The sequence below is a fragment of the Peromyscus leucopus genome, chromosome 11, assembly GCF_004664715.2.
Source record: "Peromyscus leucopus breed LL Stock chromosome 11, UCI_PerLeu_2.1, whole genome shotgun sequence".
Lineage (NCBI taxonomy): Eukaryota > Metazoa > Chordata > Mammalia > Rodentia > Cricetidae > Peromyscus > Peromyscus leucopus.
The window spans coordinates 23,079,868-23,100,252 of record NC_051072.1 but is presented as its reverse complement, the minus strand read 5'-3'; the positions used below and the strand labels follow the sequence as shown (position 1 = coordinate 23,100,252).

Sequence of the window (20,385 nt, the reverse complement as noted above, 5' to 3'; positions counted from 1 at the left end):
CAGAAAGATAATATTGAAATAGTGCTTAGAAGTATCAGCCTTCACCACAGAATTGAAACAAAAACCATTCCAACACAGAAGCAAAGTCAGAAAGTTGTAGAAAAACAAGTCTGGATTTTTTTTCTTTGTACCTCTGTATATTTAGAAAATATCAAGTGTCTTTTGTGTCCAAGGTAAAGACTGACTGTTACTTTGCTTTAAGTTTTTTGAAAGTTATTTATTTGTTTTTGCTGTGACCAGTAACAAAGTCAACATAAGTCCCATCACTCATCACTTTCATCTTGGCTTTCTGAGTTTGATGAGCTGTCCAGATTGGGTCCCACATGGGCAACTGATGATTGTGTTCTTGTAGTCCATAAATGTATAGCTTTCCTAGGGTCAAAGCTGCTGATGTCTGGAGAGTTCAGCTGGATGATTAGGATGTCTGTCAAGCTTTCAGCCTTGATTTTCTCATCCATGCATGAGTGCGAGCGTTTCATCTGACTACATCCGCGTTCTGGTTCTGCTGAACTTGCAGGGAGGGCCAGAACTAAGTCAACAAGTGTTAGGATATTTGGATACTTATGTGAGTAAATGGAGTTTACAAAATCCCAGGTCAGTTTCCGAATGTTCTGAAATCTAGGAGGCAAGATGAAGGACAAAAAAGATTGAGAGACCTAACTTTCACCCAGCTACTGATACATGTCGCTTTATTCAGTTTGCTTTCTTATTCACCTGGCATATATTTCTAATTTTAACATGCTCCATTCTGTGCCCACTTCATCAGTTTTCACACTGGCAGCTTCTAGAACTGGTTCATAATGTGAAATCAGGATGGATATCTCTTTTTCTCCAAATTCTGCAATCCATACAGATAACAAAAATGTCACATACCCAAATTAACATCATGCAATCAAAGAATAGTGAGTTCAGTGTTATTGGTGCCTGTGGGTTACCTGGATTTATCTTTGTGGGCCATAGTTTAAAGCTTCCAATCATAGTTGCTCTCACCACATCTAGGCTGGCATCTCTGAAGCAGTCTTGCAGCCTCTTGATAAGATGTGTTAAAACCACCTTTCTCACAGTAGAAATGTTTACTTTCCCCTTGAGGCAGTTACCGTGAAAGTGTGTGGCTGAATCCACCCTGCGTTCTTTTGGCCCTGGTCTGGGAGAAGATCACCCAAATAAAGAATTAAATAGGCACATACCTGGAAAACAATTCCCCAAGTCAAACTGTCTACCTTGACAGACCCTCTGATGTTCTCAACTTGTCACCTTGATTGATATATCTGGAGCAATTCCAATGTTGACTCCAAGGTAGCAAATACATCTGCAATTGAAGAATTTCTGTTCTGACTGGCACGGGACAGAACACTAAGGACACTAATGATGTCCATCAGGAAATGAGCAAATTTGATGATATCAGCTTGGAGAACAAGATCTAGAAGTTCATTGGCTTTCTGTTGATTGGTATCATTTTTGCCTTTTTCTGCCTGTAATACAAGTTGGGAATGATATGGTGGGTACGTCTCCATCTCAAAAACCTTACTCCAAAGAATTCAGTGAAATTATTTCTTGATGTTCCGGAAAACGTATTTCAAAATTACTTACTGAATGCAGTTGCTGAACAATTGCTGGGTATCCTTTTAGAAAGTTCTGGAGGGCAGCCTGCAGTCCATAAAGCCACGGTCTGCCTCCTATTTGAGAAGGCATCACAGGTCGAAGGTGGAGGCCTCTGAAGGCAGTTATCAGAGAATTCTTCAGGAGAGGAGATTGGTGATAAAAGTGGTAAATATTGGTAAGGAGTTCCTCGAGGTTGTTGAACAGAGGGATACTCTGGAACACAGCTTTGTAAGACAGTTCTAGGTGATGTGCAAAGCAATACACACTTTGCACACATGGCTGTATTTTTCTCAAAAGCAGGGCCACTCTGTTCTCTCCCTCTATTCCAGGGGAATGATCGCTTCCAAAACCAACCAACTTCTTCGCCCAGTCTTGACTTGACAGCCTAAGTTGAAGGTTCGTCTCTAGAGTTTTCTCGATAACAGTTTTCATTGTCAAAGGGTCCTTCTGTTCTACTGACTGTACCCCAACAATCTGACATTGCACTTTTCCTGAATGTGCAAATTGAACATAGACCATTGTGACTTCTTCAGTAAAACTGTCTGCAATTCCATCAGTGATAACAGAGAAAAATTTACTTTTTTCTAGCTTTTCTCTTAGATTTTTTCTTTCTACTTCGGCAATGAAATATGTAAATGTTCTTGCTGACTTATTAGTTCTGAAGACTGGGCCTATATCAACACCCTTCATATCATCCAACTTACACATCCAAATAAAGTCTTTGAGGGGACGTCCGGTCTTTGCTAGAGCATGGCATGATCTAAATAAGTTCTCTACTCTCCCAAGAGTCACTTTGCTCATGGTCCTTACCATCAGCTCAGTGGCAGCTCTGTTCACGGGAGAACCACTTGTTGCTTCCATCAGGGATGCCTTGGCATGGGCTTCACTGAGGTGATGTGCACTGAGAAATTCAGCCTTGAAGTTGTCCGTGCCATAGAAAAAACTCACTTGACTTCCCCCCGACTTTACTCCATGCTTACGACACAGGGCGCAGAACATAAGGTTTAATAGCTCATCATATACAAGCCAGGGGTATTTTTTTAGCCAAATTTTCAAAAACTGATGATTTCTTTCTGGTAGGTAGTAGTCAAGCTTTCGTGACTTTTTCTGCTTTTTGGTGCTTGGAATCACAGCATCTGGAGAGGCTTTGCCTTTAAATAAATACTCCACATGGTTATTTAAGAACTCCTCCCACTCACATCTGCCTCTTAAATACATGTACTCTTCTCATGCAATATATGTATTTATATATATATATATATATATGTATGTATGAGAAGAAATACATATATGTGTATGTATTTATATGTACATATATAAATAAATATACACACATTTATGATAAATGCAGTTGGTATTGCTCAAATGCACATGAATATGGCTAATCATTTTGGCATGGGCAACCTACTTATGAGAGGGCTTGACTTGAAGAAAACATACTCCCCTTTCAATAGCCTCAGGCTATAGCTCCTCAGCTAGGGGTGGAGCCTTTCGAGCCTTTCCCCATCTATACAGCTGTGTTGGCTGGAGTGGTCTTGTGCAGACCATGTTTAGGCAATCAACAGCAAGAGCAATGGCAATGAACATTACTTCTGCTGAGGAGACACCAAAACTATGGTTAAGTATTTAGCACATATCTAAAATAAACATACAGAACTCATATTCTTTTCAACTGGAGTATTGTTTGCTCATAATATGATCAAAGTTAGACCATAACTAACTTTGAATCATCAAAAACCCCACATCTCATAGACAGCTCTGTACCTTCTGTCTAAATGACAACAGATATCCATGTGTGGGTTAGTTCTCCAGCAGAGTGTGTGGGGGCACTCCTCTGATAAAGACCCACCATCTGTTTCCCTGCAATTTTCATACAAGTGGGGAAGGAAATACAGTAGGTCAGTCTCTTGACAATTCCTTCAACATACATCCCCCTCTACTCTTTGCTATACACTTTCTAAAGTTTATTCTTCCAAATTTAAATACCCTCTGCATCCCTGTCACCAATTACTCCATGATGCCTTAGATTTGCTAATCTTTTTCACCATATTTTCCCCCCTTGATCACTACACACCAATTCTCCCTTACTTTGCATTTATGGGCACTTTCCTAAATTTCATATTCTGTCTCATAATTAACCTACTGCTTTATATTATACTTTTCTTGGTCTGTCTTTTCAAGTCACACCCTAACTCTACCATAGCAAATGGTTTTCTTTTAATTATGTTTAAAGAAAATTTAGCTATTACTTACTTTCCTCTTTCCCTATCAATTCTCTTGTGGTGGTTTGAATAAAAAAAGACCTTATAAACTCATATATTTGAATGCTTAGTCCGCAGTGAGTGGCACTACTTGAGAAGGATTGAGAGATGAGGCCTTGTTTAGAGGAAGTGTGTCATTGGGGGTGGGCTTTGAGGTTTCAAAAGCACAAGCTAAGCCCAGTATCACTCTCTTTCTGGTGCCTGGGTGTCCAGATGCAGAGCTCTCAGCTACTTCTCTAGCACTACGTCTGCCTGAGTTCTGCCATGGTCCCTGTCATGATGATAATGAACTAAATCTCTGAAACTCTAAACAAACCCCAATTCAATGCTTTCTTTTATAAGTGTTGCCAATGACACGGTGTCTCTTCCCAACAATGGAACAGTGACCAAGACATCACTCTTGTTGTTTCAGCATTGTCTGAAAATGGTTCTACCCTATTTAGTATATTCAGAAAAAGGATAAATTGTATCTGTGGACATACTTTTATTTCAATGTTTCTAGAGTTTATGTGTTGAGGTATGTGTGTGTGTCGGGGGGGTTGTCAAATGCCACTTGCTATTTTAAACTCTTAGCTGGGATGTAATCTTTGACTTTGAGGCTATATTGAAGAATGTATAATGATATTCACCATAAATACTAGGCTCCCTTTAGAAATAATTAAGAATGACTTATAATTTTCAAAAGTACTTCCACCTACTCAAATGCCTATAAATGCTTTTTGTTAGCCCACTAATTGTATAGTTTCCTCTCAGTCACATTTACTTTGCATGTAAAAAAAATATAGCATGGACAAAACTGTGGTAATATTTTATTTGTGCTGAAATGTGGTATTTTATTTGTATGTTAATAATAAAGTTGCCTGGAGATCAGAGGTCAAATAGCCATAAAACAGAAGTCAGGCAGTGGTAGCACATGCCCTTAATCTGATCACATGGCAGGCAGAGTCTCTGTGTGGTCAAGGACACAGCCAAGCATGGTGACATGAGCCTTTAATCTCAGTACCAACCATAGAGACCTGGAGGTCTGTATAAACAGACAGTGACAAGGAAGTCATGTGGCTGGGCTTAGAGCCAATGAGAAGGGAGAACAGGAAGGCAATAAAAACACGGGTTAGATGGGAAGAAGCTCTATCTGTGGAAGCTACTGCTGGTGGTAAGCTAAAGCTAGTTGTGGCTATTGCTCTGATGTCTTTGGCTACTATCTCTGTATTTGACTTTGTGTTTCTTATTTAATAAGACCGTTTAGAAATTCATCTGCACAAAATGAATAGCTACTGCAATTTCAAAATGAAATGATGTGATAAAAGGGCATTGTAGGGGCTGGAGAAATGACACTTACCTCAAGGACCTAAATTTATTTCTCAGTATCCACAACAGCTCACAACTACCTGTAGCCATAGTTCCAGGGCTTCTGATACCTATCTCTGACCTCCACAAGCACCAGGCATATACATGATGTATGTACACACACTGCATGCAGGCATACACACACACACACACACACACACACACACACACACACACACACACTAAAATAAAAATTTAAAAGGCATTGCAAAATTCATTTAAGGGGAAAAAGGATGGACTCTGTCTTGTTACACGGTAACAGGATTTCTAAGTTGGCTTTTGACAAAGTTGGATTTTTTGGTACCTGCTGCTGTCCACATTAATCTTGTTCAAATGTTGCCATCATGTCTATCCTTAGACACATTATATTTTTTTTATGCATTGGAGGCATAAAGACTAAGCTGACACATGTCAGTGCATGTGTTCACACAAGCAAACATATGTACACCTTGATACCCATTGACCATTGCAAGGAAACCTATAGAGTGAGTTATTACTGTTGTTATCAATGATATTTCCTATGGATTTCTGAAAATACTGGGACTAATTTTCAAAAAGTGAGACTGTGTTTATATTAAAGCCACTGACTGTCTCTGGGGAGGAGGGATGGTTTCCAGATAATTAGGACTTTTGGGGAAAGTAAAATAAACCTATTTATTGAAAGACAACTTAGTTCACACATAAGATGAAGGAACCTTGAGTAGCAGAGTCCAAAATTTATATGGCCATAGACACACTGCTTAACTGTTCTGTGACTGAGTGTTTGATCCCAAAGATTATAGATGATGATCCTACACATACCTCAGTCTGAATTACATAGGATATTAATTGGTGGGACTCACTGCAGAAGGCATACAACTGTAATGATAAAATATGAATGGATTCAAGAATGTGTGCAAAGAAAATAATGTAAGCATTTGTGTGAATAAATTAATTAGGCAAGTATCTTCCAGTAACTCATTTTTTCCACACAAGATCTATGAGGCACTGAAGGAGAAGGCCGTTCTAAGAAGGACATCCTTCACTTCCTAGTATCCCCTCACTGGCTAGACAGAAACACAAACTCAGCATTTCCAATACATCTCTACTTAGAAATGCTCACAAAGATTATCTTCCATATGTCAAATAGAGTCAAGCTCACCAGTGTGCCTCTAAGAGAGGAGGAAGCCAGGAGAAAAGAGTTGCCAGGGATGACCACTGCCACACTCCCACACTGCTGCAATGTCGGTCAGTGCAACTCTCCTGCTTGTTTAATTCAGATGAAGGTCATTTATAGAAAATATTTGACAACCTAGAACAGAGTAGCATCTCCTTGCGGTGCCATGTACTCCAACAGAGCTCACTGGTCTTCCTTCTGGCAAAGTGACAGCCACCACAGGCAATTTTAGTCACCTTGTGTCCCATCAGTGGTGATTCTTTTCTTACCTTTAGGTGCCATATCTAAGAACTGATCTCGGAGATTGTCCAGTTGTTCGATTGTCAGGGTCCCATTTTCTTCCTTTTCTATTGGTGGAGGGCGGGCTGGTGGGATAGCATCTGGGAAGACTTTTATGTCTCCATTGATGTAGAAATCTTCTTGGCCTAAATAAATCTCATTTTGAATTTTTGTAGCCGTTTCAATGTAGTAGCGAGCTACTTCAGTCAATTTCTCTATACTAAAAATAGCAAAATGAATAGTGATCTCCATTGAAATTATTATTAGATTAATAGTTAATTTAATAAAACACACACAAAAGCTAACACTTTGCATGGTAAGTTAAATGGTTTTATAGTTATTTAAAGCTTTTAATTTATTCTAGGCAAGGTACAAATTAATAAAGCTAAAAAACAAAACACATCTTTATAAAGTAGCTAATATAGTTCAGTTTTATGTAAAGTCATTACTATTTACACCTTCTTTTAGGATGATTTACATGAAACCACACAGATCATGCATATAAATAGTCAGTTAATAGTTAATGGCCTAATGGAATGCAATTTAAAGGTGTCTTAGATATTAGACATAACTAAATGTACCACCACTGTAATGAAAAGAAGATCTTATCTTCTTATGATAAAGATTGGAATTGAACATCACAAGGTAATACATGACTATTCTGGTTTTATATGAGCAAAAAAATATTTATATACTGAAACTTTAAAAAGTGTTTTAAAGTTCCTGTCCTTGAAAAGATGCCCTTGAATTCAACTACTCCTAGTGCTCATTGTGAATGTCCATACAGTATTTGCTAATTAGATTGTGGTTCAGAGTGTTCTGGTGCTTGGAGACACACAAAAAGAGTATCACATAGAACTTGAGTTTATGTAAATAAAGGGTGTCTCCCTACACAGGCTGAAACTTGGCCAGAACCAGAATATCAAATGGCTGTGCACCACCTAGTGGAAGGTTACTGTGAGTGATTTTAATACAGAAGAAATAAAATGCCAGGAAAACAGATTTGGGGTTCTAAGGGATTTGACAGTAATGCACTCTCCTCCTCTCTCTCCTCTCCTCTCTCTCTCTCTCTCTCTCTCTCTCTCTCTCTCTCTCTCTCTCTCTCTCTCTCTCTCTCTCTCCCTCCCTCCCTCTCATCAGAAGCACTTTTTAATTTCATGTTTTGTGATTTCTTGTGGTCAGATGACATAGCATATTTAGATTCGGAAGCCATAGATATACACAAAACAAATATGAGAACTGAAAGTGTATCCCACAGCATTAATATGCATTTACACTTGATGCACAGACACATGGATGCCAGCTGTGAATCCCTAAGTACTCAGATGAATTGTGGCAGGCACGGACTAGGACCAAATATCACTAACGCTAATAGTAAGCGACTTGGCTGATAATGGTAGCAAGGTTACCCTATGGGGATGAGTGTGTTTGGATAGTTTTCAATTTCCTTCTTTCTGTGGTGGAAAAACAGCACCGGACTACTGGGCTGAAGGCTTTAACAGTAAAACTTCCATGATGAGAGACACAAAAGCTGTTTACAAATAGTAATTACTGCTTCTGAGAGCATTTGCCCCTGGATGCCCATTCTCGCACAACTGCAAACTTTTCAGAAAATGTTTACAATCTACCCTTATATATATATTATATATATACACATACACACACACACACACACACACACACACACACACACAAAAAAAAAAAAAAAAAAAAAAACACAACAAACAACACAACACACACACACACTTCATAATTTAAATCTGTGGATATCTTAAACACCCTTGCTAATTTTTTCATTTCTGGCATTTAGTATATTTTTTTTGTTTTTTTTTTTTTTTTTTTTTTTTTTTTTTTTTTTTTTTTTTTTTTTTTTTTTTTGTTTTTTGGTATTTTTAGCTGTTGGAGAACTTTACTTACCTGGCCATCTCATTTAAATACCTCTGGCCAAGCCACTTTTCCATGAACTTGTAGACATCAACCACCTTTGTTACTAACTCTTCAAGGACAGCCAAAGCTTTTGTCTTTATTAGTTCCAGACGAAACTGCGTGGCTACTTCTATTTAAAAAGAGAAATTGGTAAACTAAATAAACTGAACTCAGAAAGACAAGTAGCATGCTTTCTTATTCATAGGAATATGTATTTTTAAAAGGCGTGGAAGGAGAACGGAGACTATTTAGAAAGAGGAAGTATACTAGGGACAGGGCAGTCAAGAGTGATGAGGGATGGGTATGATCAAATGGTGGTATATGCATGTATAAAAAGATCATAATGAAACCTCTTGTTTTGTAAAGTCAATATATACCAATAAATAAAAGAGAAAGTGAAATTCTTAATGCATCTTATATATACATGCATTTTTATAATGACCCAAATCTACTTATACCAATCACACTTTGGTTTATGAAATTTCATTTAATACACCAATGTAGGTAAGGTGTCATCTATCTCAGAGAAGCAAAATGAAATGTGCAGTAAAGTCTTTTGTGAATTTAAACTAAAATTATTCATGAGCTTTATACTTAGTAGTGCTCTTTAAACAATCCTCTCTTTAATAAGTTTGATATCTACAAGATCACGTAACGATTCATTCTTAAGCCATAGCTTTAACTGGGTCTTCCCTCCCTTCCTTTCCCCACTTCAATTCCAAATCCACCTCCATAGTGCTCAGAGTCACCAGAGCCATCTGCCTTCCAACAGATGTCAGTGCAATCACACATCTGCTCAGGTGTCATCACCACCCAGCATCTACAGGGAAGGGATCTTACATCTCTAGCTGTTGAGGCAGGGTCTGATGGACAATCCATGATTTGACTTCCCAGTCCCCAAGTCACTCCTTCCTGGCTTATCTCCTACATTTCATAGCTACTCACTGAGTAGTTTTTATAGCCTCATTGCTTTGTCCCATACCTCTGCTTTCTATTCCTGCCCCTGGTTTGTCTCCTGAGCACATTTCCCCATACTCTTCTGGTTCAGCTAGCATTAGTTCCTCTGGGGAGTCTTCCTTGATGCCTCCCCATCTTGTCCCATATGCCTATTTCCAACATTTATATCTCTTTTCTTTTTTTTTTTTTCTTTTTTGGTTTTTCGAGACAGGGTTTCTCTGTGTAGCTTTGCGCCTTTCCTGGGATTCACTTGGTAGCTCAGGCTGGCCTCGAACTCACAGAGATCCGCCTGGCTCTGCCTCCCGAGTGCTGGGATTAAAGGCGTGCGCCACTACCGCCCGGCTTATATCTCTTTTCTTCTCTCCATCTGGTCCCATATGCCTATTTCCAACAGTTTATATCTCTTTTCTTCTAGCTTGATTACGCTTTTTAGTTTGTTTTAAGCTCATGCATATGCACATATGTCTTGGGAACTACCACAGGACAGAGACTGCAGTGAAAAACTTGATAATTTTTGTAACATGAGGAAAATTTTTTTTTTATCTCATTGAGGATCTTGTGTCAGGTGAATTCAAAGATGAAGCATACTGGAAGCCACTGGAATCAGGTGTGAAGACAGACTGAAGAGAGAAACATGTTCTACTCTCCAGATGCCTTGCAGCTCCCTGGGTTCAGGTCATTTCTGATTTTCCCACTGGATTATGGGAGTAGGTGGTGGTTTCTGTGGAACAATCCTTTTCTACACTGTGATTATGTATTACTCTCATTGGTTAATAAAAAGCTGACAGGTCAGTAGCTGAGCAGGAAAGCCAAATTGAGAATGATGGGAAGGAGGGCATAGTCAAAAGAGATACTGGCTAGCCACCAAGCAGGCAGGATGTGTAGAAAATGAACTAACAAGTCATGAGCCATTGACAAAACATAAATAGAAATGATTTAATTTAAATGTAAGAGTTAGTTAGCAACATGCCTGAGCTATTGTCTGAGCATTTATCATTTTTTTTGTTTGTTTGTTTTTTTGAGACAGGGTTTCTCTGTGTAGCTTTCCTAGAACTCACTCTGTAGCCCAAGCTGGTTTTGAACTCACAGATATCCTCCTGCCTCTGCTTCCCAAGTGCTGGGATTAAAGGCATGGGCTACCACTGCCCAGCTTGCATTTATAATTAATACAAGCCTCTGTGGGTAATTTGGAAGCAGCTGCTGGGTATTTGGGAACAGGCCGTCAGGACTGGAAACGTTCATTTACAGATGGTAGAGTGGGTAGAGGGGTGAAGGGAGAATAACAAACAGAAACAAGAGCTAGGAAACATTCTTATTTAATGTTCCCCTACTGAAAAACCTTCTAGTTGGCTCAACACAGCCATATTATATGTTAGGATCAAAGGGGCAAACACCAAGCACTCCCAAAGAGAGCAGGTCTACTGACTTGGTCCAAAATGACAGGCTTGCCTCAGCTCAAGCTGACTCTAAGAGAGGATTGATGGTGGAAAAACAGAAGTTCCCTCTCATCATGTCTCAGGGACCTGTGAAACTGGTTTCTGCCTGCCAAGAAAAGCCACTTCCCTATTGGTACATACCTGAGGTCTATAGCAAAGCCACTGGGCCACAAGTCACCTCCCCCAACACCCTAAACTTCCAGGCTAGTCTAGTTCCCAGGATTCCGTCCCCAACCCTGAGCTCTGTGGGGTTTTCTTTATAATCCACAAGTGTTTTTCCTGCCCCCACCCTGGCCCTTGCCAGTCTGCCCCAGAGTGGTAGTCATGGATGCTTTGGATTTCCCCCAAAGGCTTCTGGCTAATCCCTCTCTCATATCTAAAATAAAAACCTTCTCCTCCATGGATTGTAGCAGGCTTTCTCGGACTGCCAGCCCCCAAATCACGACAGGGAGACATTATTGGTTATGAATGCTTAGCCTTATCTTATGTTTGTCCCACTAGCTCTTATAATTTAAATTAACCTATTTCTCTTCATCTATGTTTTGCTTCTGGGCTTTTTACCTTTCTTCATTCTGTATGTCCAACTTTGCTGCTTCCTCTATGTCTGGCTGGCTGGTGTCTCTCTCTCTTTCTCCCTGGTTCTCCCTGGAGCCTATAGTCCTCTTCCTACTTATTGTCTCTGTCCACCAGCTGCACCTAACAACCATCTACTGCTTAGCTATTGGCCATTCAACTTTTTATTAGACCCATCAGCCGCCTTAGGCAGACAAAGCAATACATCTTTACATAGTTAAACAAATGCAGCAAAACAAATGTAACAGAGCTCTGAGCTCTGATCTCTTGGCTTTCTCTTTTACATTGGTTCTGTGTTTCTTATTTAATAAGACGGTTGGTTACATCTACACACCTTTACATAGTTAAAGTAATATTCCTCAACATAAACAAATGTTACACATCTTTGCATAGTTAAAGTAATATTCCACAACAATGGATGGGTCATTTTGGTGGCTTCTCTGTGCCCTGGCTTACATTACGGTTTTGTTACCTGGGATATTGACAATTATTCCTTTCCATAGACTATCTTTGCTCAAGTCCTGATATTCTAAATTCCATTCTGAATTGCACTAAAAGACAATCAGAAGAGCCATGGGAGAATAGGCAGAGTCACTGCTAAGTATAGGGGGAAAACCCTTAAACTTAGAGGAGATGTGAAGGCTCTTGACTGGTCTTTGTTCCTAAAAACTCATTCTTAGAGCATACTAGGCCAGAACTTCTTTTCTTTTTCTTTTTTAAATATTCATTTACTTTTTGAACTTTATGTGTATGAGTGTTTTGCCTGCCTAATATGGATGTATATCACGTGTGTGCCTGGTTCCAGCAGAGGTCAGAAGAATGCATTGGATCCTCTGGAAACTGGAGTTATAGATGGCTGTGAACCACCATGTGGGTGCTAGGAATTTAATCTGAATCCCTCAGAAGAACTGTCAAGGCTCTTAACCACAGAGCAGTACAGGATTTATTTTCTTAATGAGAGAAGTGACTTACTCTTTTGCAATATAAAACCATCAATATTAGACAGCTTCTACCATAATCCCATAAAACCATACCAACTTGCAATTTATTTTTTTCCAGTCTTTGAAATTTGAATTACAATCGTTTTATCTTTCCTAAATATTTCTGACAGCCTGTTGATAAGTTAAACAATATTAATTAGGGAGCTAGGCACAGTGGTATATGTTTGTAATCTTTGCATTCAGGAGACAGACATAGTAGAACTGGTACTTCAAGAACAGAGAGCACTACATAGCAAGTTTGAAGCCAGACTTCAAAGCTAGACATTGTCTCAATAAATAAGTAAGATAAATTAGGTTAAATTAAATACAGACTCATCTAACTCATACAACAGCACAATAGCCGGTCCTTGTATGGTCAAATGAAAACAACCATGTGAATGGTGTGTTTTCAGTATGTCTGCTTGATTTCTCAAGGAAACAGCCTGAGACTACTGAGAAGCCCTGTCTGGGCTATTTGGCTACTGGTTTGCTCTCTAGTGAAAGCATGATCTTATTTGATTCCTCCTCCTACCTTCCAAATGTAGGGCAGCCAGATGCTCTTCCTTAATCTTGAGCTTCAGTTCATTCCTCTTTTCGATTTCGGCTAGCTCTTCAGGCGATATTGTGATCGGACTGACTTCTGCCACGGGTGATGATTTACCTGAAAGGTCACTGAAATGTGGTGAGTGAATTACCAACCAATGAGTTTATAGACACGGCGCTTGGATAATATGATGACACAGCAACATCTGTACAGTCCGAAACTGCTGGAGATTTTGGAACAAGCAACTTTGGGCTCTCTGGGGTGGGTAACCAAGTATTTACAACCCTTCACTGAGAATTCTGTGAACTTCCTGGTCTTCATTCCTAACAAAACATGCTGTGTCTCATCTTAAGAAAAAAAAAGGTGAGTAGCAATGCAGAAGTGATTACAGAATTTTAAAAAATGATAAATTAGTCACTGCAGAATTACCACTTCTTAAAGCATTTTTTTAAAAGCTGAAAGTAGTTCTAAGTTTTTTTCTCCAAGAAAAGACCAATAAATAACTTCAAAAAGATATGGCTGAAATATAGTAATGCTCAAGAATATGTATCCGAATCAATTATCTTTTAATTTGTGCCCATCTACAAGTGTTTCAGTGACTCCATAAACCAATTGGAAATTAAGAGTTTGTGGGTGTTTGTTGGGGATCTACCCATAGCAATGTCATGTCAGGCCCAGTTCGTGATTTCTACACAGTTCAACAATCACTCTTGAGGGTATAATTACAAGGGGCTCCAACCATGTGAAGAAAGAAGTAAGGAACTGCGGGTGGATGGGTCTGTTTGCTGTACTCAAAGATGCATGTCTAGATTACAAATGAAGGAGAGATTAACCTCTGCATTTGTTTTATCATCTGAATAATTAAAGATTGGAGTTGATCACCTACTCCATTAAACAAAAATGTTCCTTTTAAATGCTGAAACTTTTGCTTATTAGAATATGAGGTGGACTAAAGTGGCATGGTCTCTTCCCTTTGCTTAAGGGTCACCACCACCCCTCCACTTATCCTCAGTACTCCCCCCCCATGTGTCTTTGACATCCATCACAAAGTGTTTCCCCCACAGTGGATGCTTAATAAGCATACAGTGGACGATACTTTCCTCATGTGTTTTCTACTCTTCCTTTCTTGCCTCAGATTAAATAAAAAAAAATGTCCACATGGGAACACTAAGAGGAAAGGTGACATTTGAGTTGTTGCTTAAGGTCAGTGGGAGATATCTCTCAGCCTGTTTTCTCCCTGTTCTTTCTTCGTGAGTCTGAGGCAAAGTTTTAGGTAGGAGTGTTTGAATAGAGAACAATTTGCTTAGATTCAAGTGCCCCTGAGACCTGTAAACACAGAGCCTTTTAACTTCTGTAATAGATATCAGTCCCCCTCTGCCCAGTTTTTTGGGTCACAAGTGCTAATATGGTTAAAGCTGCCTTTGAGACACATCTGCTGTTTACATCTGCTATTCGCTTAAATGAATTAGGTGGTGTTCATATGCAAAGCGGTTTGCCAACTGCAGCCACAGTTTAAAACAATGACTAGCACCCCAGCTGAGAGGCGAATGCACCTGGATAAAGGCTCCTTTACTACAAAGAGGTTTGAAGTGACCTGGGTACCGGGTCCCAGTGCCATGAATACCTTTTCCTTTCTTTTCTGCCTTTTTCTTCTTGGGTGCCTCCTTCTCCTTCTTGGCTTTTTTATTTGTACCCGACTGAGGAGACTTTTCTTTGGAATCCACTGGAGGCGTTTCTTTTTCTTCTTCTATGTGCCTTTGATGGATTTCAGCAGCCACCTGTCAGGATAGCAGTATCTCAGTTAGGAGGATGTTCACCAAATATGCTAACCTCTTGGATTTACTCACTTAGATCTCATGGGAGCTTCATTCTTCTGTGAATGATGAGGCCCGTGTTATCACACTTTGAGAAGCACACAGTTCTCTATGATTGGCTGATCTAGCCCCAAATGCTAGTCCCCTGTTTAAAAGGAGCTCTCATCCAGTTAATCCCTGATGGCCATGCAGTTTGTTTGTTTGTTTGTTTTTGTTTTTTCAAGACCGGGGTTTCTCTGTGTAACAGCTCTGGCTGTCCTGGAACTTGCTTTGTAGATCAGGCTGGCCTTGCACTCACACAGATCTGCCTGCCTCTGTCTCCTGAGTGCTGGGATTTACAAGCATTCACCACCATTGCCTAGCTAGCAATGCATTTTTATGTGCACTCATTTTGAACTCTAAGCTGGTAAATGTAGGGTTTTGCACACGTTCATTTAGTTCTGTCTCTACTGATAAACCAGCCTGCCTCCATCTTAGGCTTGAAAGCCATCTTACTGTAAAAACTAACTTCATTCCTGTTTACGATTAAATCTGTTTCTCAAGGATTGGGCTATGCCCCACCTGTAACCTTGTCCACAAATGGTTCTGTGCTGCCTATTCCACGAAAGGCAACCTTGCCTCTGCTTCAAAAGCTTGTTATAGCCTCCTTGTTATGACCACCTCGCAATCATGTCTTTGTTTCAGGAGGTTGTTATGACTGACTTGCTATGTCTATGCTGTGCTTCTATAACCTAGGCTCTTTGTCTGCCAAATATTCTATCTGGAAACCCCCTACTCCTGAAACTATAAAAGCCTCCATCTTCCCCATGTCCAAAGGTGATCTCTTGAACCTCACCTTAGGGAGAGACAGCCTGTGTACACAAATAAAAAAAAAAAGCTTGCTTTAATTAGTTTGGCCATGATTTGGATCAGTGATCTTCTTCCTTGAATCTGGGGGATTAACACCACCTCTATGAATTTAGCATTGGATCATCTTCCAAGATCCTGTTATCTCATGGAGTCTAAGAAAAGCATTCTTGACTATATCCATTTCTGTTCTAGATTGCTTTCTACTGCTGTGATAAATACCATGACCAAGAGCAACCTGGAGAGGAAAAGGTTTATTTGGTTTGCACCTCCCAATGGCAATCCATCATTAATGAAAGGCAAAATAGGATCTCCATCAGGCATAGAGTCAGGAACTCCAGGGGGACACTGCTTACCACTCTGCTCCCCATGCCTTGCTCAGCCTCCTTTCTTAACCAAGCCAGGACCACCTGCCTTGGGCCATGCCACCTCATACCAATTACTAATCAAGAAAAGTTCCCACAGGCTTGTCTACAGGACAATCTGATAAAGACAATTCCCAAAATGATGCTTTCCCCCTTTCCAGATGACTCTACCTTGTGTCAGACTGACAGAAAAATAACCAGCACATTTTCTTTAAACTTTATTTCATAGTTGACCCTCTGTGGAGATTTTATTTATTTATTTTACATTTTAATCCTAACTGAATATTGTCCTATGAAGTTGTCATATTGCAAAAGCATGTTTGTTTATATCTTAGGTCTGTGCAGTATAGATAAAATTTTCATGTCCCTCTAGCCAGTTCTGGGAAAATGCATGTCCTACATCAGTGAATCATAAATCCTTCAATCTTCTACTTCCATTCCACTTCTGGACACCCTCCCAGAAGATTCATTGTTTATGAAGATATTTGCCACTGGCTGACCTCATAGTCTCTAGCTTCTTCTACACAGTGATTTTCCAAGTGTCTCTGTTATAGTTAATCCCTCTCTCACTCTCATGAATGTCTGGATTATGGCTATATTATCACTCTATGCTGGTCACAGAATGGGGAAATGACATCCTCACACTGAGGCGATACAGAGCTTTACAGGGGCCTCTTTACCTCCTCTCTCTTTTAAGATTTGCTATAAACTTTAGATCATAGAAAGCCTTGTCTCAGGACTACATAAATAAACCCAGAAGACATTATTAATAAGCACAGGACATTAAATACTATATTCTCTCTCTCTCTCTCTCTCTCTCTCTCTCACACACACATACACACACACACACATACACACACCACACCACACACACATACACACACACACACACACATACACACACACACACTTACACACTGAATTTACTGAAGTGTAGAGCTGAATGGTGGTTATCAGTGGTTGAATGTGGATAGGGTGTAGAGAAAAATGTTAAAGGGTAAAATATTTTAGTCAGATGGAAGTCTATCAGTAGCAAAACATCAAATTATAAGCATATATATATATATATATATACAATTAACTGTTTATGAATTTAAAATTTAAGAATATATTTACATATAAAAATCTATTTATCTATCCTCTGTCTGTCTCTGTCTGTCTGCCTAGCTATCCATCTTTCTAGCTAGCTAGCTATAGAAAATCTCTATCTAAGGACTGTGCTACTCAGGTCTTTTCTGTTTTTAGAAATAATAGAACTAAGAACTAAGAACTAAGTTTATCTGACATTGGAGCAGTTAATATCATTTATGGGAACTCAGAAAAAGAGCTCAAAGGACTATATAAAACACATATGCATTTTGGAGGTCAGGGAATGAGAATCAATAAGACTATACATATTTATATAAACATTTGTGAGGTTCAGATCTGATAGGATTTCTGAGATTAATAGAATGAGGAAAATGAAGAGGAGTAAAGGAGATGTATGGAAATATGGACAAGATATATTTCCCTCAAAGGTATTTGCAATCTTGTTTGCAAAAAGGCCAGTAAGTTTCTGCCTTTACAGATTCCTGACACACTTTATGCTCATGGCCCAGAATGTAGCTGTCCCCAACTATTCCATGGGTGTTAAGCCTTGTCACCCTAATGGGCTTTCATGCCCCCAGACCTGTTTGTGCTCTCCATAACTTTAGGTACATGTGCTGTACTTATGGAGGACAATGTTTCTTAACTAATTGGTCTTTATTTTAAAATTGTAAGATGCTGCAGCAGGATCTGTCAAGAGCACTAGCACTTGGGATATCCAGAAAAGCTATATAGAACAAGCCAGTTTGGTTGGCTTGTTTCCCCCACACCCCGAGACGATCTTTTGATAAACATGAATTTCATGTTATCTACTGTACTTTCATGTTCTTGGTAAAGTTGAAACCTTGCTTGTTAACACCCCCCATTAAACTGCAAGTAATTTGTTTTTTTTTTTTTTTTTTTTATTTGTTCTTACAAAATAGTGTAAGTTAGCAATTTCCTTTAAAATTGGAAGGAAACTTATCTCTTTGGCAACAAACTTGTGATGTTGATGATGATGACGATGATGATGAAAGTAATGATTATCCTTAGCATTTTTCTTGTCCACTTCTCTCAAAGACCTCCAGATCTCTTTTAAAAATTAGAAGAATTTAGAATACTTTCTTTAAAGTAGCTGCTAAAGCTGGTAAGAACTTTAAACATAATGCTTGGACATGGTGGGTGTTAAATATGACTTCTCTGAAATCATTACATACCTATCAATTAGAAAGTTTTGCTAAAAATTAACATAGCACACTAAATGAATAGCTTCGGTAAAATTGCCCCTTAGAAAAAACCTGAATTAAAGTGCAGTTCATTCCAATTGCACCAATCTCATTTGGAACTGTTTGCCTACATCCATTTTCTGAGTCACACCTGTCTTATTTGGAACTCAAAGTTCCCTTAAGTGTTTGTTTTCTAGCAAGGCACTGTTTAATCATCCAAAGGTCTGGGTGCTAAACTCACGACTATCTTTTATTTTTTGTCTGCTTTGAATTGTATAACATTAGATTTATAGAAGTCTATTGCAACACAAAATTCTTGAATCATATATAATTCATATATAATAATAATAATGATATTAAGTGATTATTTTTCCTATACTTGCTATGAGACATTCCAAAGTACAAAGGGAAAATGTATAATTTTAAGTACATTTCTAGCAAATGAACTATATTTAAAGTTTCTAAAACATTTTTATATACATTACTTCCCTGAATTTCTTTCAATCATCTGAGAATTGTTTTTTTAATTACAGAGAAGAAATTGAAGACTTAGAGAACTAACAGATTTTCCACGAAAACAAAGAAGACCATGTTTAATTGTGAGATGCAGCTAATACTCTGGCTGTATGTTCATCTCTCTGAGAATGCAGTATTTTCCTGGGTAATTTTAATGGACTATGTGTTATCTGCCCCTTCTGCTTCTGAACATCTATTAACAATATAAATAATCCATGATCATCCTAGTAAATTTGTACCTGTTTTCCACTCTCTGGGACTTGGTGCCTGCGGTTTTTTTTTTTGTGGTAATCATGACTATCGTCATCTTTTTATTGACTTTAATGTTGTGAGCAGGGCAGCAGCTGCAGCAGCATCTCAGGACTTATTGATAATTCAGGATTGTGTTGATGTGCGCATTGTACGAGATCAAGGTATATGAATAGTAGTAGAACCAAGTTAAGTATTCAGGAAAATACTAGCAGGATTAAAAGCTACAAAGCAGGAGTAGGACAGTGGCTGAGTGGATAGAGTGTTTGTTGAGCAAGGGTGAAGACCTGAGTTTGAATCTGTAGAAAGGACAGGAAGCTGGATGCAGTGTTGGCCCTCTGTAGTCTCCGTGTAGCGGGATCAGAGGTGGAAGCAGGAGAATACCCTGAAGGTCATGAGATGGTTAGCCTGGTATGCATCCGTGTAAGAGGCAGAGGCAAACAACAAAGAGACTTATGTTGCAAAGGAAGTGTGAAATGTGGGGAGACACCCAATGTTGTCCTCTGACCACTCACTACACAAGCACTATAGCAGGCACATACCCACACTGAGACATGTGAACATGCATACCAATCACACACACACACACACACACACACACACACACACACACGATGAATACTAGGAGCCAAGTCACCAGGAGGAACATTAGAAACTACCAAGATAGGAAGAACTTAGGTTCATAGAGGGCAGGGGCTTCAGGAAACAAAACGCAGAAATAAAAACCATCAAGGCAGGAACTAGATGTAAGGACAACAAACAAAAATCAGACAAATAAAACTCCAGAGGGTCTAAGCAAGCACAAGTAGAAGGTTCACATTTTAGGAGGGCAAAGAACACTAAGCATGGTACTACAATGGTACAGGAAAAAATGAACAGACCTGATCCAGTCAGTTACAAGGTTGAAGAGTTAGTGAGGGCAAGATACAGGAAGGCTGAGTCTCTGGGCCTCTAAGTCAAGGTTTGGGGTTCTGTAGTGGCACTAGGGACAGCCATATCATGCTTTGTTTGTTTGTTTGTTTGTTTGTTTCTATTTATCTATCTATCTACCTACCTATCATCACAGAAACATCACAGAAGAGGAAGCAGAAAGACTGGAAGAACTGAAGATGTGCAGTAAAAATGATGTCTTCTGGAAACAACACACTCATTGCATTCATGCACCCATTGCATTTGTGGTTAATTACACAACATTTGCCTAGGATTGGGCCAGTCAGTGCTGCATCGTTGGTGAGAGAGGGGT

The 20,385-nt window shown here is 39.2% G+C and overlaps 1 protein-coding gene across 1 annotated transcript in view; it reads right to left on the bottom strand.

Annotated features, from left to right (window-relative positions):
* Positions 1-20,385, bottom strand: part of Spef2 (sperm flagellar 2) — a 170,175-nt gene that overhangs the window by 23,226 nt on the left and 126,564 nt on the right. Inside the window, 4 exon segments of the mRNA XM_028895063.2 lie at positions 6,636-6,865; positions 8,563-8,701; positions 13,050-13,178; positions 14,686-14,839. Coding sequence (XP_028750896.1) covers positions 6,636-6,865; positions 8,563-8,701; positions 13,050-13,178; positions 14,686-14,839 — 652 coding nt within the window.